The sequence below is a fragment of the Odocoileus virginianus genome, chromosome 28 (genome assembly GCF_023699985.2).
Source record: "Odocoileus virginianus isolate 20LAN1187 ecotype Illinois chromosome 28, Ovbor_1.2, whole genome shotgun sequence".
NCBI lineage: Eukaryota > Metazoa > Chordata > Mammalia > Artiodactyla > Cervidae > Odocoileus > Odocoileus virginianus.
In genome coordinates, this window is record NC_069701.1 from 35,413,303 (window position 1) to 35,435,261 (window position 21,959).

A 21,959-nucleotide genomic window follows, 5' to 3' on the forward strand; every position below is an offset into this window, starting at 1 on the left:
AAACCTTTAAACAGAGTTCACTGGAAACCGAAGTATTTTTGGTAAATTATTTTCTCTATGACTTTACTAAAAAAAAATAATGCCTTGTGATTTGAGAAGGACTGGGGAAACTGTTTCCACTTCTCTATTGCAGTAGTGAGGGGATGGTACTCATTTATGAGAAACTGTTGTGAGATTATATAGGCTCAGTGTGAATTCATGAAAGGAAATTTTTTCTTCCGTTGAACTTACAGCCTTAAAGTCATTGTGCATCGTCTTGAGGATTACCTGTCCAGAATGGCCTTTGAGGAGCTTCTGGATAAAGTTGGTGGCCTGGGGAAATTCCAGATACTTCAGATGGCTTTAATTTTTCCTTCTTACATGATAGTAGTCTGTCACATACTGTTGGAGAACTTCACTGCAGCCGTTCCTGGCCATCGCTGCTGGATCCACATTCTTGATAATGCCACTGTCTCTGGTAATGCCAGTGGGATCCTCAGCCCTGATGTCCTCCTGAGAATCTCCATCCCACTGGACTCAAACTTGAAGCCAGAGAAGTGTCGCCGCTTCCTCCACCCGCAGTGGCAGCTCCTTCACCTGAATGGGACCTTCCCCAACATGACTGACCTGGACACGGAGCCCTGTGTGGACGGCTGGGTGTATGACCATAGCTTGTTCTCCTTCACCATCGTAACTGAGGTAAGGCCCCATTTGCCTCTTGTCAGTATATGCTCTGGGTGTTTCAGTCAGTTCAGTTCAGTCGCTCAGTCGTGTCCGACTCTTTGCGATCCCATGAACCACAGGATGCCAGGCCTCCCTGTCCATCATCAACTCCCGGAGTCCATCCTGGGTGTTTTAGAAAAAAAAAGTCTGAGTGTTTAGAAAAACATAAAATAAGTGAAAGGTTGTTGCTGAACTACGAAAGACGCTGGGGTTCTTGGCCTCTGGAGAAGAATTCAATCCGGGGCCAGAGACGAGGCTTGATCGCTCAGAGCTTTTGTGTAATAAAGTTTTTTTTAAAGTATAAAGGAGATAGAGAGAGCTTCTGACATAGACATCAGAAGGGGACAGAAAGAATACCCACCTGCTAGTCTTTAGCTGGATGTTATATAGTTACCAGCATCTGTTAATGAAAGAAAGAAAATGTCTCAAAACTCAGAGAATGGCACCAGGCTCCTCACCCACAAGATGCATTTTGAGATAATCTTGGCACCAGGTGAGTCATCCTGGGCCATAAAATGATTGACTTGAATCTTGGAGAAAGGCAAATTAGATTAAACAAAAAGTTTCATTTACATAGATTAGGAGAATAATGTCTGAGTATAACATTGCTTTGAGTATAACATACTGGTTTGTCAAGTCTGAGCCTAAATCTGAGCTTTTAGGGGGAACCAACCAGAAGATAGAGTCCAGGGTAAATGCATAGTACATTAACATAGCTTAAGACAAACATTTCCATAAGAAAAATGCATTGGTTAGCTCAAGATTTGAGTAAAGTTAAGTTCAGGTGGAACCAGGTGTCATTATGGCAACAGTATTTTAAGAGAAACATCTTTTTAAATTTGTTTAGAGAAGGGGAAAAAATATATCACTAGTTTGTTTCCTCCTGCCGCTTAAGAAAGAGAGATTAAAAAAAAGTCTGACACTTGCAGCCTATTTCCTCCGTTTGGAGACCCCTGGCCTTCCTGCCTGTTACCTTATCATAAGCATGGCTCAAATCTTCATTTACCGAGTAGACAGTAACTCTCCTTCAATCTTTCAGCAAATGGTGATTGTCTATCTTTTTAACTGCCAAGCACTTACATTCCAATGGACACCGGTGAAATCAACCATCTAGACATGAATTTTAGTACTGAAGAGCTTTAAACCAAGTGTGAAGATAGATGATCAGACAAGGAATTACCTGATACAATGTGTGAAAAATTATTCTTAGTCACTTGTTCTCAGCCTAGTTGCAAATTGGAAACATTTGCATTAATGGAAAAAAACTTCATGTCCTGGCTACTTGTCAGGGAAACAAATCAGAGAGTATTTCACTCTAAGTGTAAAATTCAGGCATCAGTATATTAAACGGGCGCCCGCCCCCCCCCCCCCCCCCCCCCGCCAACCTTAATCCTTACTATGTGTGGCAAAGTTTGAGAACCATTGAGGTATGCTGTGCTAAGTGAATAGAAAGATTGGTCTTGATGTAATCTAGAAGATTTAGTTGAAGATTTCCAGAGAAAAGCGTGCTTAAGTGACTTGAATGATATAGATGAGTAAATGTGGTAAAGGAAACCAGAGTGTGTTCACTGAGGGCTATCAGAGAGGATGATTACTGAGGGGCTATAAGATTCTGTGGAACTCCTCAGGGTTTCCCAGGTGGTGCAGTGGTAAAGAATCCGCCTGCCAATGCAGAAGATGCAAGAGATGCAGGTTCAATCCCTGGGTCGGGAAGATCCCCTTGAGTAGGAAATGGCAAACCCACTCCAGTATGCTTGCCTGGAAAATTCCCCCAGAGGAGCCTGGCTGGCTACAGTCCATGGGGTTGCTCAGTCCATGACTGAGCATGCAAGCATGTGATGATCCTCTTCTGGCCGATTTCCTTCTCTTCCAGTGGGACCTAGTATGTGACCATCAGTCACAGAAATCGATGGTTCAATCCCTATTCATGGCTGGAATGCTGGTGGGAGGCTTCATTTATGGCCATCTCTCAGACAGGTGAGTTTCTCCAGATCACTGCTGCCCACAGTTTATGATTGCTTCATAAAGAAATTTTTTTTAATTCCCCGCATATCCAATTTACACTGTGCTGGGTTGCCTTGGTTCCCAGGGAGTTATAGATGGAAATTTAGAATAAGCTGATTGTGATGATGTCATTTTGTTGCCCCAGAGCTCTGTGTACTGGACACAGAAATGTCATCTCCACAAGATCTGGGGGATATTTCAGGACAGTATTTAGAGGGGAGGTTTTGCAATACTTCATATAGAAATATGAGGAAAAGTTACTTATGGGAAGGAGGAGGAAGTTGCTTCAAGACAGGAATTTCAGCCTATTTCAAGACACAGATATAGAGAACAGCATTGCCAGCCTTCGCCGTGGCTTCTGTGTTAAGTTCCCACTGGAATCAGTGAGCCAAAAGCTTGTGGGTTCCCACTTGATTGTTGTGCCTCACATGCAGGTGTGTGTGCTAAGTTGCTTCAGTCATGTCTGACTCCATGTGACCCTGTGGGCTGTAGCCCACCAGGCTCCTCTGCCCATGGGATTCTCCAGGCAAGAATACTGAAGTGGGTTTGCCATTTCCTCCTCTAGGGGATTTTCCCAGCCCATAGATTGAAGTGGTGTCTCTTAAGCCTCCTGCACTGGCGGGCAGGGTCCCAGGTGCCACCTGGGAAGTCATGCCTTGCAGGCCTCACACATCTCACTGTAATTAGAAGGCATTTCTATAAAACCTGAGTGCTTAGTGAAGTGTCCCTGAATTGCATCAAGAAATAATTGTGGCTATAATTTGGCCATTTGATCTTGTGAAAAGACTCTTTAGAGGTAATATTTGAAATCCTATAAGGAAATTAATCTATGGATCTCAAGTGTCATAATTTCTGATATGAGCATTTTGGCTTATCCTGTGCCCGGCGCTGTCCATCCTGAAGTAAGTGACAACCTTGGCAGCCAGATACTCAAGTCTTTCATAGGTGAAATGGGAGACTCTAAGTAACCTTTATCCCTTACCTACAAGTCTAACATATTTAACCTTCCAGGTGAAAATTGTGAATGCTGAATATATCACCCTGAGTGTAATTTGTAAACTATATCAGAATCAGACTGTTCATGTTGACCAGTCTTAAGACTGAACCCTTTATAGTGATTCATGTTAAAATGCTAATTGATCAGTTTAAATGCACACAGGGTAATAGATTTTTTTCAGTTTCTGTAGAGGAAATGGGATTATGACAGATGTCGAGAATAGAAAATTTGGTGAAGAAAAGGGGGACTTATAGCTAACCTAAAGATTTTGAACTAAACATAGGCAAAAAGCTTCTTATGGCTAAGAAGTATTATAGATTGACATAATCCCCAATTCTTTATTTTACTTTCACTGACTGTGCTTTTGTGGCCAAAGTCAATGTCCAGAATACTTCTTCATAGCAAAGCAAAATGATCAACAAAAGGAAATTGAAATCTACAGAATGGGAAAAATATTTGCAAGCCTCAAATCTGATAGATTTAATATCTAAAACATACAGAAGACTGCTGCAACTGATAGAAAAAAACTCACAAATAACCTACTCAAAACTGGCAAAGGAATTCAGTAGGTATTCCTCCATAGAAGACATGGAAATTGTTAACAGGAATATGAAAATGTGCTTAATTTCACTAATTATCAAGGAAATGCAAATCAAAACCACAATGAGATATACCTTCATGCCAGTTTGGGTAGCTATTATATTAAAAAGTCACTGTTAAGACTGATGTCAGGGAGTTTTTTCCTAGGATTTTTATTTTTTTTTCATTTATTTTTATTAGTTGGAGGCTAATTACTTTACAATATTGTAGTGGTTTTTGCCATACAATGACATGAATCAGCCATGGATTTACATGTGTTCCCCATCCCGATCCCCCCTCCCACCTCCCTCCCCATCCCATCCCTCTGGGTCTTCCCAGTGCACCAGCCCTGAGCACTTGTCTCATGCATCCAACCTGGGCTGGTGGTCTGTTTCACCCTTGATAGTATACTTGTTTCAATGTTATTCTCTCAGATCATCCTACCCTCACCTTCTCCCACAGAGTCCAAAAGTCTGTTCTGTATATCTGTGTCTCTTTTTCTGTTTTGCATATTGGGTTACCATTACCATCTTTTAAAATTCCATATATATGCGTCAGTATACTGTATTGGTCTTTATCTTTCTGGCTTACTTCACCCTGTATAATGGGCTCCAGTTTCATCCATCTCATTAGAACTGATTCAAATGAATTCTTTTTAATGGCTGAGTAATATTCCATTGTGTATATGTACCACACAGCAAACATTATCCTCAATGGTGAAAAATTGAAAGCATTTACCCTAAAAATCAGGAACAAGACATGGGTGCCCACTCTCACCTCTACTATTCAACATAGTTTTGGAAGTTTTGGCCACAGCAATCAGAGCAGAAAAATAAATAAAAGGAATCCAGATAGGAAAAGAAGTGAAACTTTCCTAGGATTTTTAGTGTTTCAGGGCTAATATTTAAGTCTTTAACCCATTTTGAGTGAAGTTTTTTTGAATATTGTCAGTAGAGTGCAAATTCGTACTCCTGCATGTCATCATTTCATTGTCCCAACATTATTATTGAAAAATTATATTGCCCCTCTTTAATATTATTGGTTTATTTATCAAATAATACATATCAACGGTTAATTTCTTGAATCTTGGTTCTTTCTGTTGTTTTATGTGTCTTTTCTTAATGTCAGTGCCACACCATTTTGATCCCTATTGTTTTGTAGCATAGTTTGAAAGCAGAAAGTAGGATGTTTCTAGATTGGTTCTTTGTCAGGATTGACTTTGCTTTTGGGGGTCATTTGTGATTTCATATAGATTTTATGATCATTTTTTTCTATTTCTGTGGAAAATGTCATTGGAATTTTAATAAGGATGCCATAATTATAGGTGGGGCTTCCCTTGTAGCTCAGTTGGTAAAGAATCTGCCTGCAGTGCAGGAGACCCAGTTTTGATTCCTGGACTGGAATCCCAGAGAAGGAAATGGCAATCCACTCCGGTATTCTTGCCTGGAGAATCCCATGGACAGAGGAGCTTGGAGAGCTACAGTTGGTGGGGTTGCAAGAATCAGACACAACTTAGTGACTAAACCACCACCAACCAATCTATAGATGACTTTGTGTAGTACGTGCGTTTTGACAATACTAATTTTCCAGCCCATAAATATGGGTTATTTTTCCATTTATTTGTATCTTTTTCAAGTTCTTTAATCAAAGTCTTGTTTTCAGTGTTCAGATCTATATCATCTCCTTGGTTAAATTTATTGTTGTTGTTCAGTCGATCAGTCATGAGTCAGTCATGTCTGACTCTTTGCGACCCCATGGACTGCAGCACACCAGGCTTCCCTGTCCATCACTGACTCCCAGAGCTTGCTCAAGCTCATGTCCATTGAGTCAGTGATGCCATCCAACCATCTCATCCTCTGTCATCCCCTTGTCCTCCATCTTCTTTCCCAGCATCAGGGTCTTTTCCAATGAGTCAGCTCTTTGCATCAGGAGGCCAAATTAATGTATGACTATATCTACTTGTTTTAAGGGCTTCTAAGATGGCTCAGCAGTAAAGAACTCACCTGCTAATGCAGGAGATGCAGGAGAGGCGGGTTCAGTCCCTGGGTTGGGAAGATCCCCTGGAGCAGGAAATGGCAACCCACTCCTGGGAAAAATTTTTACCTGGGAAATTCCATGGACAGAGGAGCCAGGTGAGCTACAGTCCATGGGGTTGCAATGAGTTGGATACGACTAAGTGGGCACAGACTCACACTTGTTTTAAACTGGTAGTTGTTTAAGTTCAGACACATTCTCAAAGTTCTGCCTTTAAAAAACCCCCCTCATCCACGTTTTGTACTTTTGATGTTGTATTTTAAATCTTCATGTTTATGCTCTGTTTTTTTCTGTCTATAGTAGCTGTTACAGTTTCTTTTCATCTTGTAATCTATGTACTGGCTTATTTAAGCAGTAAATCCTCAGTCCTTAATGTCTATTTGCCTTTTCTAATGGGCTTTTACCCTCTGCCACCCCCACTTGTTGTAGAACAGCCCCACGGGGCTGCTGTGGCCTGTGAGGACTCTCAGCAGGTATCGGGTGGTTAGCTGTCCGGAGCAGCTGCTGTCAGGGATGTGGGAGGTTTCTGAGGTGTCGCCTGAGTAAGTGTCAATAACGGCTGCTCCACCCCAACCAGGCTCTGCCCTGGGACCAGCTTGCCTCTGTGTCCCATGCTCAAGTCTTTCTCCTGGTTGTGGGTACCCCGGATCTGGTGCAGGGCTGTGGCGTGGGTTGAGTGGGGTGGGAGAGTTCCCTCAGAGCTGGGATGTGCATCAAGGCAGCAGCAGGAAGCCTGGCAGCCTCTAGGGAAGCTCTCTCTATGCCCTGCTGTGGAGGCTAGCAAACACACACGTGCTCCCCACAAGCTGAGTCCAGGCTCCCCACAGCCCTTCAGTTATTCCCAGCAGTCCAAGGAGATCAAACCAGTTAATCCTAAAGGAAATCAACCCTGAATACTCTTTGGAAGGACTGATGCTGAATCTGAAGCTCCAATCCTTTGCCCACTTGATGCGAAGGGCTGACTCATTGGAAAAGACCCTGATACTGCGAAAGATTGAAGACAGGAGGAGAAGGGGGCGACAGAGGATGAGATGATTGGATGGCATCACCAACTCAATGGGCATGAGTTTGAGCAAACTCCGGGAGATAGTGATGGACAGGGAAGCCTGGCAAGCTGCAGTCCACGGGGTCACAAAGAGTCGGACGTGATTGAGAGACTAAACAACAACAAGTCCTCCTACCAGCCACGGGGGATTGTTTCCTCATGTGCCCCAGGACTGGGACGCCCGATCTGTGGCCTGACCTGCTCTGTCCCCAGGGTAGGTGTCCTCCTATGTCATCTCCCTTTTCCTCTGAGTCCTCTCCCAGGAGCACAAGTCTGGACCTGATTGTGTTTCTTTCCTTCCTACCTGATTACATGTGTATCTTACATCCTTGGTTTACATAAGTCACTCTGCCAGTTTCCAGTTAGTTTCAGTGAGAATTTTTCCATATATAGATGTATTTTTTTTTTATTAAAAAAATTTTTGGCTGCGTTGTCTCTTCGTTGCTGCATGCGGGCTTTCTCTAGTTGCGGCGAGTGGGGCTACTCTTTACTGTGGTGCTCAGGCTTCTCACGGCAGTGGCTTCTCTTGTTGCAGAGCACAGGCTCTAGGCCCATGGGCTTCAGTAGCTGTGGCACATGCGCTTAATTGCTCCATGGCATGTGGAATCTTCCTGGGCTAGGGATTGAACCCATGTCCCCTGCACTGGCAGGTGGATTCTTATCCACTGCACCAGCAAGGAAGTCCTGTAGATGTATTCGATGTGTTAATGGGGGAAGGTAAACTCCATATGCTTTTACTGCCTCATCCAGATCTTTTCCCAGGGTTGTGGTGGTCTTATATTCTGTTCTCCTCTGGAGAAGGGAATGGCTACCCACTTCAGTATTCCTGGGTGGAGAATTCCATGAACAGAGGAGCCTCACGGGCTACAGTCCGTGGGGTTGCAAAGAGCCTAAGAAGACTGAGTGACTAACACTTTCACTTCATATTCTGTTCTAGATAAGGCACATTGCTTGAGGCCTATAAACTCAGATTCAACAAAGACTGACCCTTACATAAACCTTCAACAACTTTGAGTATTGTTCCACTGATCTTCTGCATCAGTTTAACCTTGCCTGTCTGGTCCTAGAGACCCAAGTACACTTTTAGCTCTCTTGTGTTCTGGACACTGTACAGACTCTCTACCATGCTAAATACATATGTTAGTATAATGGGAGCTTATAGTATATTACAGTTTCCAACACTGTAATTTCTTTTATATGATATATCACTTGGTGTCAAAGTCCAAGTGATTAGAGGATGAAGTTTTGGTATTCTTAGTGTATACTGCAGACAAGGAGTGCTAATTTGAGGAGATCTCCATTGTTGATTTAGCTTTTGAGTTTTCAAGCTTTCAGGTACAAAGAATCACTTGGAATCTAGAAAGACAGTACTGATGAACCTATTTGCAGGGTAGCGATGGAGACATAGACGTAGAGAATGGACTGTGGACACAGTGGAGGAAGGAATGGGTGGGATGAATTGAGAGAGCAGCGTGAAAACACATATATTACCATACATAAAATAGAGAACCAGTGTGAATTTGCTGTGTGACACAAGGAACTCAACCCACTGCTCTGAGACAACCAAGAGGGGTGGGATGGGGTGGGAGAACGGAGGGAGTTTCAAGAGGGAAGGGACATATGTATGACTGTGGCTGATTCATGCTGATGTGTGGCAGAGACCAGCACAGTATTATAAAGCAACGATCTCCCACTAAGCAATGTAAAAAATTAGTGAAATAAAAAACCAAACCATAAAAAAGGATAAAACCATTATGAACATTAAAAAAAATTCTCTAAATTTCAGAGTAGGCTTTGTTTTTATCACAGGTTGCTATTGCTCTCACAATCTAATGTGCCTCTCTGTTTCTTAGGTTTGGGCGCAAATTGATCCTCAGGTGCTGTTTGCTCCAGCTCGCCATCTCGGGGACCTGTGCAGCCTTTGCCCCCACCTTCCTCATTTACTGCGCCCTACGCTTCTGGTCAGGCTGTTCTGCTGAGGCCATCGTGGCAAATAACAGTATGCTCAGTAAGTCGACAGTTTTAGTCTTCTGCAAGTCCAGAAATTGGCCTTGAAATTTCACACTTACCTGACAATAATATCCCAATGGGATTTTCTTTCAGTTGTAGAGTGGGTAAGGTCCCAGTCAAAAGCCATGGTAATAACACTGATAGCCTGTGCTGTTAGTATTGGACAGACGATGCTGGGAGGACTGGCTTTTGTCTTTCGAGAGTGGCGCACCCTGCAGCTGGTGGTGTCTGTACCTTTCTTTGTCTTCTTTCTCTCCTCAAGGTATGAGCATCTCTCTCATTCTGTTATGGGAACCTGGGATGGAAATGCATATTGTATCTGAATATATTCATTTTTTAATTCCTTAAACCCTTTTTTATTGTTTGAACTTAAAACCCTTGTCTATCATCTGTTACACTGTGCAATTTGTGAAACAGAACATTGACTAACAGTGACCCTTCTCCTGGGAGTTCTGGGTATTTTCTGCCATCATTCTTCATTGTCTTACTTAGTATAGTGGTTGGAGGGTTATTCTGACATGATTTTTGTTAATATAAAATATAGACTCAAATATTTTGAAAAGAAGTAACTTTAATTCTTTTTTTGTTTTTTGTTTTTGGGAAGAAACAGGTTATGGTAAAATTTTCCATGATTTTCATCATTGTAGGTGAATTGAACAAAGGGAAGACGCAGTGATTTTATTCATAGAGTAATTTAACAAAATAGCCATGTTCTTTCTCCAGTGCTAATAATTGGCATGCAGGTAGGGTAATTTACATCATGTGCTCACCAGTCCCTTAAATAATTTTAACAAACATTTATTTATGGATAACTTGACCCCCACACTTAAAACCAGTCTAGGGAGAATTAAATTTAGGAGATCGCAGAGAGATGACTACAGATTTTATATAGAGATATGAGTTCAGGGAGAAAGGGAATGTCAGACTCATTGGTTTTTTTTAATGATGTCATTTTGTTTATTTATTTACTTATTTTTAAACTTTTTAGCTTGTATTGGGGGATAGCCAATTAACAAACAATGTTGTGATAGTTTCAGGTGAGCAGTGAGGGAACTCAGCCACACATATCAAGTCTTTCCCAAACCCCCTCCCATCCAGGCTGTCACATAATATTGAGTAGAGTTCCATGTGCTATACAGACTCATTCTTTTTTTTTTTTTTTTTTAGAAATTCATTAGGAGGATGGTTCATTTATTCAAAGTCAACTATGTTCAAAAATAAAAACAAAACATCTTCATAAATCATTCTAAGCAACGTTTGCTGGTTATAGCTGCATGTCAGAAATACATCAGTGCGGTTTCTGCTTGTTACTCCATATTCATAACAACCCTACAAGCAAGCTGACACTGCTGTCCCATTTAATTGATGAGAAAACTGAGGCAGGTATAAAGTAGTTAGCTATTAATTGATATTAGTAATTGGGTCATTAGTTATCAACATAGCTAGTAGTGGCAGGAGTACTTGCAATCGTCAGGTTTTACGCTGATATATCTGGGGCTTCTTTGCAAAAATAATATATACTGTAAATATGTATTATGCGCACAAAGTTGCTAGATCCCATGCCAAGGTTTGGAAGGAAATTGTGCATATTAGGGACAAACTTAAATTTCATAAGTTTTCTGTAAATTCTCCTGATGAGTAAGCAGAGGAGATTTAACTCCAAGTCTGTGTCCCTTACTAGTAATACAACTTTCAAGTACACTGCAGGGAGTGGTCACTCTCATATTCTCCTAGTATTTGTGAAATAGATCTGGAATTTCTATTTCTGACCCAACAAGTGAAGCAGTGGATTTTGGATGGAAGGCAAAATGCATCTGTTGTCAATAATCATATGACATATAACAAGGGAGAGCTGACTACACTTGTGTACTCACCTTCCATCAGGTGGCTGGTGGAATCTGCTCGGTGGCTGATTGTCACCAATAAACCAGATGAGGGCTTAAAGGGACTTCGAATAGTTGCACACCGAAATGGAATGAAGAATGCTGAAGCCGCCCTGAACATGGAGGTGAGCAGGGAAGAGGAGGTGGTTATTGGGTTGGAGGGAAGGAGTAAACTGATACCTGCCTTCTCCTTATTGAGGTATGCAAACCCTTTTCTAACAAGGGCAGCTAGTTGAGAATGCAAGCTCAGTTTCCTGGCCTTTCATGGCCATCTCATGAAAATAAGCTTTGCCCACTGCGCAAATAGCTCCTTTATTCACTTCCTCATCTGAACCTGTAGGTTGTGTACCACAGTGGATGCCCTGCCCTCCTCCGTGGCCTCATTTTCAAATTTTCATTGTTGCCGTTTAATTTCCTGGAGTCTCCCTTAACTCCCTACATCCTCCTTCATATCACATTCACACCCGTGATTACGTATGCAATATGCTACACTACAAAGGAAGGTAACATATTTCTTCTATCCTGTTGGTTGCCGATGCTCGTCACAATACCTGGCACTATATTGGCAAGTGATTCGTGTTTTTGTTGCTAAAGGGTTTGAGAGCAGCCATGCCAGAGCAGCTGGAGGCAGCACAGACCAAAACAACTGTGTTTGACTTGTTCCGCACACCCAACCTGCGTAAAAGGATCTGTCTCCTGTCCTTTGTGAGGTGGGCTTCACACAGCGCATGATGACATTCAGAGAGGGGACGTGAATCTGTTTATTTCAAAGGTTATAGGACTGTTGTGAGAGGGAGGCACTGATCTGGGGATAAAAAGTGAAGAAAACACACGTAGTAATTGCTATTTTGGGAGGTAGTTGAAGGATTATAAAAGACTCACATGAGACTGATAATAAAGTGAAGAGTTAGAAAAATAGACAAATGGGATGTGATTAAACTTACAAGTTTTGTATTGCAAAGGAAACTATAAGTAAAATTAAGAGGGCCTACAGAATAAAAAAAATTTGCAAATGATGTAACAACAGGGGATTAAGTTTCAAAATAGACAAATAGATCTTACATCTTAATATAAAAAGACAAACAATCCAATTGGAAAATGAGCAGAAGATTTAAATATACAGTTTTCTAAAGAAGACACGTAGATAGCCAACAGCCACGTTAAAAGATGCTCAACTTTGCTAATAAGAAATGCAAACCAAAACTACAATGAGGTATTGCCTCACACCAGTCATAATGTTCATCATCCAAAAGTCTACAAATAATAAATGCTGGAGAGGGTGTGGAGAAAAGGGAAACCTCCTACACTGTTAATGGGATTATAAATTGGTGCAGCCACTATAGAGAACAGTGTGGAGGCTACTTAAAAACTGAAGGTAGAGTTACCATATGATCTAGCAATCCCACTCCTGGACATGGATCCAAACAAAACTCTAATTCAAAAAGATACAAGCATCCCAATGTTCATGGCAGCATTACTTATAATAGTTAAGACATGGGAGCAACCTAAGTGTCCATTGACAAATGGATAGAAATGATGTGGTATGTGTGTGTATATATTTGTAGCAACATGGATGGACCTAGAGATTACCACACTAAGTAAAGTAAGTCAAAGACAAGCATCATGATGTCACTTATTTGTGAAATCTAAAAAAGTGATACATATGAACTCATTTACAAAACAAAAAATAGACTCACAAACATAGGGAAAAAATGTATGGTTATCAAAGGGGAAAAGTGTGGGGAAGGGTAAATTAGGAGTTTGAAATTAACACATACACACTGCTACATAGAACATAGATAATCAACAATGACCTACTGTATAGCACAAGGAACTCTACTCAATAATCTGTATTAACCTATAATGGAATATAGGTTAATATATTATGCGACCCCATGAACTGTAGCCCACCAGGCTCCTCTGTCTATGGGATTTCACAGGCAAAAGTACTGGAGTGGGTTGCCATTTCCTCCTCTAGGGGATCTTGCCAACCCAGGGCTCGAACCCACGTATCTTATGTCTTCTGCATTGCCTACTGGATTCCTTCACCACTTAGATATTGTAATTATTTACGTTAACTTTATTGGCTACACTTCACAGTTTGTGGAATCTTAGTTCCCTGACCAGGGATCGAACCTGGGTCCACAGCAGTGAAAGCACTGAGTTTTAATCACTGGACTACCAGCAGATTTCCCTATTTACTTTAACTTTAAAATTATGACCTTAAAAGGAGGTATTGTATAAATCAGACTGTGCCTTTTTTTTTCAACCTTGACCATTGGCTGCCTGGGTCAACATAATCATCAACTGCCGCACTGGGCTCTAATCTTATGACTTGTGTCTTTCCTCTTTTGTTCATTACAGATTTGCAAACACAGTACCCTATTATGGTATCTTTATGAATCTACAGCACTTTGGGAGCAATATATTCCTGTTCCAGGTAATCTTTGGAGCTCTCACTATCTCCGCTCGATGTCTTGCACTCCTAGTACTGAATCACATGGGCCGTCGACTAACCCAGATGCTTTTCATGTTCCTTGTGGGACTTTCCATTTTGGCCAACATGTTTGTGCCCCAAGGTGAGAGAAGACTGGAATTTGGGGAAAGGGAAGTGTCTTTTTCATGACCTTCAACGATTGCATTAGCCCTACTTGTCCAAAGCTAGGAATAAAGGGAAGTCCCAATAATGGCTTGCTAAGTATTCCCACAAATGTTAGAAGTCCTACTACTAGGTTGTTGGGAAAAAGAGCCAGAGGTCCGTAAGGGCAGCTCTGGCATATCTTCACCTTCCTCACGTTTTGGAAGTATCTGGAAACTGATTTAGTCTGAACATTTATTCTGAACACTTCCTCTAGGAGAGCATTTGTTCACTTGCCCTTCACCCATTTGGGACTTCCCAGGTGGCATTAGTGTTAAAAAAAACCCGCCTGTCAATGTGGGAGACATAGGAGATGCAGGTTTGATCCCTGGTTTGGGAAGATCCTCTGGAGGAGGGCATGCCAACCCACTCCAGTGTTCTTGCCTGGAGAATCCTCATGGAATGAGGAGCATGGCGGCTACAGTCCATAGGTTTGCAAAAAGTCGAACATGACTGAAGTGACATAGGACATTGGCCATTCTCACTTTTAAAAACAAGCATGGAGGGGTGAGGCCTTGCAATTATATCCCAGGTGAGGACACAGGATGGTCACTCCCTCTGACAGGGTTCCTCATCACCAACTTTGATGACTGGTCTAGTTCCTCACCTCTATGTTCCACATGTGAGTGTGATATTAAGTCATCGTGACTACAGCTCTTGCTTATGAGAGTTTCTCAGGTAATGAAAAAAATTCATCTTTTTAAAAAAGTGAACGTCTGTACAGTTGGAACCAGGATTTAAGCAGATTAAAATCCTTGTCCGTTTCCTGTTAGATTACTTTATAAGTTAACAGAACGATGCTATGTAACGATTTGCGGTTGTTTAGTTGCTAAGTCGGGTCCGACACTTGGCGAACCCTTGGACTGTAGGCCTCCAGGCCCCTCTGTCCGTGGGATTTCCCAGGCAAGAATACTGGAGGGGGTTGCCAGATCTCTAGGGGATCTTCCCGACTCAGGGATGGAGCTCAAGTCTCCTGCATCACAGGTGGATTCCTTACCGCTGAGCCACCAGGGAAGCCTATGTAACAACTAGGAGAACCTTAGTGGGCACAGTGCTTCACGTTGCACAATGCAGAAATGTGCTTCACGGCCTTAGAGATGAGTGGACTTTGCTTCTCAGAATATCATTAGTAATGCCTGATTACTTTCTTACAAGAGAGTTCTGTCCAATATATAATGCTATAACTAGATTTCTTTTCATACTGTGTAGAATACAGATTCCTTGAACATTTTTTCATTTGTTCCCAAATCCTGACATTCCCCTCCTCTGCCAAATAGAAGTTTCCATTGTAGGTTGACTGAGTCTTTTAGGTTTACCTGGAACTTTCCTTTTTTTCTTTTTCCAATGAAAATCCCACACTGCTAAGACCTCCTAATTCCAGGAAAACCAGGAAATCCTGCACTTGAATAGTAAGGTCTTCCAGGTTAGAGCTGAGTCTTAGACTCAGCAATCATCCACAGTTCTACCTTCTACAATAAGGATATAACAGAATAAGTAAAAGCAAATTTCCACCAGACTTAGCTTTTCTTCTGATTCTTCAGCAAATCTCAGCTATGCACAGAGAGTTGCTATAATTAATTCAGAAGGTTTTATATACTTTTAACCACCTATGTTGATAATGTTACATTTCTCACATTGTTAACTGTTCTATGCTCCCTGCCACTGTACAGTTTTCTACAATATATTTCAAAAACGCAACTAACCTATAAGGCTTTTTTTTTTTCCTGACTAAATTTGGTGGATGCTGTTTCCTTCAATGCAGCTTTCTTAATCTCCCTGCTCTTTGTGTCTCCAGAAATGCAGACCCTACGTTTGACTTTGGCAAGTGTGGGAATGGGCTGTGTTGCTGCCGCTGTCTCCAGTAATGCTGTCCATAACTCTGAACTCGTGCCCACTCTCCTCAGGTAAAATACTTTGTGGATGTTCTGCCAGGGCCCTCAATAGGACTTTCGCAGGTAATTGATCAGGAGTAATCAAAATAAGATCTGTTAACTAGAAAGCATTCATTTGTAATCATAATAGTAACAACATACTAACAACGATTACCCAAAGTTTATTGAAAAAATGGGCTCTGTGCCATGTACTATGTTAAGCAGTACTTCAGTGTCTGTCTCATTAATCTTTTGGGCCACTTGTCAGGGTAGTTGCAATGCATTAACATACTGTTTAAAGTGATGAAAATGGGTTTTAACACACTTTGTTTTTTTATTTTTTATTATTATTTTTTCCATTTATTTTTATTAGTTGGAGGCTAATTACTTTACAACATTGTAGTGGTTTTTGTCATACGTTGAAATGAATTAGCCATGGATTTACATGTATTCCCCATCCCGGTCCCCCCTCCCACCTCCCTCTCCACCCCATCCCTCTGGGTCTTCCCAGTGCACCAGGCCTGAGCACTTGTCTCAGGCATCCAACCTGGGCTGGTGATCTGTTTCACCCTAGATAATATACATGTTTCGATGCTGTTCTCTTGAAACATCCCACCCTCGCCTTCTCCCACAGAGTCCACAAGTCTGTTCTATACATCTGAGTCTCTTTTTCTGTTTTGCATATAGGGTTCTCGTTACCATCTTTCTAAAGTCCATATATATGTGTTAGTATACTGTAATGGTCTTTATCTTTCTGGCTTACTTCGCTCTGTATAATGGGCTCCAGTTTCATCCATCTCATTAGAACTGATTCAAATGAATTCTTTTTAACGGCTGAGTAATATTCCATGGTGTATATGTACCACAGCTTCCTCATCCATTCGTCTGCTGATGGGCATCTAGGTTGCTTCCATGTCCTGGCTATTATAAACAGTGCTGCGATGAACATTGGGGTGCGCGTGTCTCTTTCAATCTGGTTTCCTTGGTGTGTATGCCCAGAAGTGGGATTGCTGGGTCATATGGCAGTTCTATTTCCAGCTTTTTAAGAAATCTCCACACTGTTTTCCATAGTGGCTGTACTAATTTGCATTCCCACCAACAGTGTAAGAGGGTTCCCTTTTCTCCACACCCTCTCCAGCATTTATTGCTTGTAGACTTTTGGATAGCAGCCATCCTGACTGGCGTGTAATGGTACCTCATTGAGGTTTTGATTTGCATTTCTCTGATAATGAGTGATGTTGAGCATCTTTTCATGTGTTTTTTTTGCCATCTTTATGTCTTCCTTGGAGAAATGTCTGTTTAGTTCTTTGGCCCATTTTTTGATTGGGTCATTTATTTTTCTGGAGTTGAGCTGGAGGAGTTGCTTGTATATTTTTGAGATTAATCCTTTGTCTGTTGCTTCGTTTGCTATTATTTTCTCCCAATCTGAGGGCTGTCTTTTCAGCTTGCTTATAGTTTCCTTTGTTGTGCAAAAGCTTTTAAGTTTCATTAGGTCCCATTTGTTTATTTTTGCTTTTGTTTCTAAAATTCTGGGATGTGGGTCATAGAGGATCCTGCTGTGATTTATGTCAGAGAGTGTTTTGCCTATGTTCTCCTCTAGGAGTTTTATAGTTTCTGGTCTTACATTTAGATCTTTAATCCATTTTGAGTTTATTTTTGTGTATGGTGTTAGAAAGTGTTCTAGTTTCATTCTTTTACAGGTGGTTGACCAGTTTTCCCAGCACCACTTGGGGTTTTAACACACTTTGATCCCGACAAAGACAGCTAGAATCACAGAATAAATCTCAAAAACAAGTGTCTTTCATCAAACTCATGTATGTAATAATTGTGTTTTCTGTCTTCCATTACAATGTCAAAGTGGGCTTCCTTGGCTGCTCAGTGGTAAAGAATCTGCCTGCAATGCAGGAACCGCAGAAGATGCGAGTTTGATCTCTGGAGGAGGGCATGGCAACCCACTCCAGTATTCTTGCCTGGAGAATCTCATGGACAGAGAAGCCTGGCAGGCTACAGTCCCTAGGGTTGCAAAGAGTCGGACACAACTGAAGCAACTTAACATACATAATGTCAAAGTAGTAGATCATAAATTACATGTATGGGATTTTTTAAAACTGAATTATTATGCATTTTTCTCTTTTACCCCTCAGAGCAAAAGCTTCAGGATTAAATATGATGGCTAGTAGGTGTGGGGCAGTACTGGCTCCCCTGCTGATGACCCTAGTGGTGTATCTACCCAGTTTACCCTGGATCATCTATGGAGTGTGTCCTATCCTTGCTGGTCTTGTCGTCTTTCTTCTACCTGAAACCAGGAATATGCCTCTGCTTGACACCATCCAGGATGTGGAAAATAAGTGAGTAATCTTCTACCACCCCCTGGGAGGGCCTGTGTGCTTTGGATCTGTAGGTGAGAAAGGCAACACACTGAGTAGGTCCCTCAAATCACTGGGGAGGAGGAGCCTTGCCTGGGATACTCCCATCTTGAGCCATTGCCTTCATGAATGGCAAGGTCATTTCTATCCACTGTGAGGTCCAGTCTAGACTGCAGAGATCCCCCCTGCCCTGTTCTCAATGGTAGCTTTAGTATTGAAGTGACAATAATTAGCTCTATTGTGAGGGAACATCCCACCTGCCCTCATGAGAGACACACATTCCTGATGGTGTTTCATGGTCCTCAGATCCATAAGTGTTAACATCTCTCTTTGAAAATATATTAGAGAGAGAAATCTTGTGTTGGTGCCTGTAAGATTAGGCAATTTTGCTGCCATGAATAATGAAAATATTGAGGATAGGGAATATAATAAACTGGTAAAAGATACTTTTAGATAAGAAAAGTGGTATATTCGTCACATAGAGCTTCTGTAATAAAGTTCCACAAACTGAGTTACTTAACAGACATTTATAATCACATGGTTCTGGAGCCTGGAATTCTGAGCTCAAGTTGTTGGCAGGGCCATGCTTCCTCTGGAACCTCTAGGGAAGATCTGTTCCAGGTCTCTCCTGGCTTCTGGGATTAATAGTCCCTTGGCTCGTGGCAGCATAATTCCAATCTACACACAGATCTCCCTGGCGCGCCTGCCTGTCTTAATGTTCCCTTTACATAAGGACACTAGTCCTATTGGATAAGTAACCAATCTTACTCCAGTATGACCTCATCTTAATTAATCATATTGACAACAGCCCCGTTCCATATTTGGAAATCTTCCTAAGATTCTGAGTGTTTAATACTGAGATGCTTCAATATATGAAATTTTAGGATGGATGCAATTAAATACATAACATATGGGAAATCCCTTAAGATTTTCAGTCCACTTCTTGATTTTGCAAAGGTGTCATTGGCCAAAGATTTAAAGAGACCACGTGAGAGCAGCAACTTTCAAAACTGTTTTCTTGGGTCTGCAGAGTCCACACAGCCTTTTCCAGCATGAGTGTCAATCCCACATATGTTACTGAATCTAAAAAAGATGATGTGAGAGGATCAGATTGTGCATGGAGAGCCCACAGACTTATTTTTTTTTCTTGTTTTTATTTGCTGATTGGTTGGTTGATTGGTTGTTTCTGTTTTGTTTTTCCAGCAAAAAACTCTCAAGAGAAGTAAATGAAAAAGATTGCTACATAAAAGTGACAAAATTTTAAAGTGCTTTCATAAGCTGACTGGTGAGGAAAAGAAAAATATGAAGGGAAAAAAAAAACCCCGGGGGTTTTCCTTTATATCTACAAACTAGCAAGAAAATATACTCGAAAAATGAATCTCATTTACAATTATGGCATTATTTTGCACATAAATACACAACTTGAGGGAACATATAACCCTTGTACAATCTAATATTTTGAGGCAGTAGTTGAAAAAAGTTTGGAATTTACCAATAAATTATGAACAGGGAAAATGATTCAGAGATAGAGGAACATCATGTAATTAGGACGTGGCTGGTTGATGTATACAAGTAGAATAATTTAAAACATTACTTGAATAATCATGCAAAAAATTCTATTATTTTATGCCTGTTGTGTTCCTATGTACCCTCTTTACCTGAGAAAATATTTTCAAAGTAATTAATAAGCTCTTCAAAATTAGGACCCCACTTTCCCAATAAAAATTAAAATGTACAAAACTCTTGAACAAATGAAAATATATCAAACTACGTAGCAGTAGAAGGCGGAGTTGGTAACCAGGACTACCTTTGGTTGATAGCACTTTCCATGGCAAGTCCAGTAATGTGATCTAGTGGTCTGCAGTTAAAGTACCAAGCAACTTACTTACAAGGATGAGTGAAAACAACAGTGCTTACGTCCGAACCCCTACTCTGCCAAGCAAGGAGAAAACGTGTTCAGATGGAATTAGTATGAAATGGGACTTAATATGGGGCTTCCCAGGTGGCACTAGTGGTAAAGAAACTGCCTGCCAATTCAGGAGACTAAGAGACGTGGTTCGATCCCTGGGTTGGGAAGATCCCCTGGAGGAGGGCAAGGCAACCCACTCCAGCATTCTTGCCTGGGAAATAACATGGACAGAGGAGCCTGGTGGGCTACAGTCCATAGGGTCGCAAAGAGTTGGACACGACTGAAGCGACTTGGCACCTCATCACAAGTCAACATTTGGATATAAGATATATGTCAAAATAGGAGCTAAAATATTTACTCAAAGAATCAACTAAGAACATAAGCAATTACAGATTTGATTATACTTGAGGATATGAATAGATTGATCATGAGTTTTCTAAAATGATCAGGTTTCTTTCCTTCTTTCATTAATATTTCAAATTATCAAGCAGAAAACAAAGTAAGCAAAGCAATTTCTAATTTTGACCTCTTCATACCTTGAAGTCAAACAGATTGTTATGTATGGAGTGGCATATGATGAATTATAAATAGATTTACAAAAATCAGTGTAGCAGATGTAACCCCAAGTTAAAACAAATTCATATACATGTATATATATATATATATATATATATGTTTCTTTATATATGATATTTTGACATCATAAATCATTGGCAAATTGAAAGATTATGTGCCCTTTGAAAATATATTCACTGAAATGATAACAATGGTGACTTTTTGGGAACTTTTTTCTCATATTGGGATATAGCCAATTAACAGTGTTGTGATCATTTCAGGTGAACAGCCAAGGGACTCAGTCATACAAATACATGTATCCATTCTCCCCCAAACCCTGCTCCCATCCTGGTGGCCGTGTAACGTTGAGCAGAGTCCCAGGTGCTATACAGTAGGTCCTTGTTGGTTATTCATTTTAAATACTGCATTGTGTGCATGCAATGGTGGCCTTTTAATGGTGGATTTTTAAGTGATTATTTCTTTGCAATTTTCTCTTTTAATATTTTTTTAATTAGATGAACTCATTTATTTGACACATTAAATTAGGCAAAGAAAAATATATGCACTGCATAAAAAGAATCACATTCTCATACTACTTGAACACATAGCAGTGGTCAAAAATAATGAATTGTGGAATGGATCCCAGGATTTAATGCAAAAAATACCCTGTACAGAAAACTTCAGGCTTCTAACTTCACTGAATCCAGTACTAAACGTGCCTCCTTATATTCCTCAGCTTCTTCCAAGTCTTTTTCACTCTCTAATAACTGCGAAGGTCAGCGTGTGCAGCTTCCAACCTGCGTCGGCAGTCTGGAATCATCATCCGGGACTCCTGCAGGATCTCGGCCTGTTTTTTAATAGCATAATTTTCACCATCTTCGGCTTTCATCTTTTCAATCTTTTCTTCTTGTTGTTTTGCTTCTTTTTCATACATCATTTTTTCTTTGACCAATCGCTTCACCACGCCAGTTTTGATCTTGATCTGCCTCACGCGAGAATCGGCCATGGTCCCTCGAGGGCCGCGGAAAGGACGGGCTGAGAACCGGGGTGACCGTGGCGGGGACCCTCTTTTAATATTTTTAACAATTAGCATGTATAATTTAAAATATTATAGAGATATAAAAGTTAAAACTTTTCAATTTTAAAATTTTATTGGAGTATAGTTGATTTACAACAAAGAGGTTTTCTAAATGGAAGATGAACATGAATAAAAATCCTACATAAAAACAGGAAAGGACAATTTACAAAATGATTAGAAAAATGGCCCTTAAAATACGAAAAGATATTAAACTTGACCCGTGATAAGTGAAGTACAAATTTGAACCATAACAGATTCTATTTTCTAGCCATCATATTGGCAAAATGT

At 40.8% G+C, this 21,959-nt stretch overlaps 1 protein-coding gene and 1 pseudogene across 1 annotated transcript; one reads left to right on the forward strand and one right to left on the reverse strand.

Annotated features, from left to right (window-relative positions):
• Nucleotides 1-242: 242 nt before the first annotated feature.
• LOC110145291 (solute carrier family 22 member 10-like) lies at nucleotides 243-20,624 on the forward strand. The gene is made up of 10 exons (XM_070457517.1): nucleotides 243-678; nucleotides 2,576-2,679; nucleotides 9,215-9,369; nucleotides 9,465-9,633; nucleotides 11,256-11,379; nucleotides 11,849-11,964; nucleotides 13,619-13,833; nucleotides 15,688-15,796; nucleotides 17,908-18,111; nucleotides 19,333-20,624. Exons 1-10 carry the CDS (start codon nucleotides 277-279, stop codon nucleotides 19,391-19,393), a joined length of 1,659 nt encoding a protein of 552 aa, XP_070313618.1. The 5' UTR covers nucleotides 243-276; the 3' UTR covers nucleotides 19,394-20,624.
• A 471-nt stretch (nucleotides 20,625-21,095) lies between these two features.
• Nucleotides 21,096-21,651, reverse strand: LOC110145292 (tubulin-specific chaperone A pseudogene; annotated as a pseudogene).
• Nucleotides 21,652-21,959: the final 308 nt, after the last annotated feature.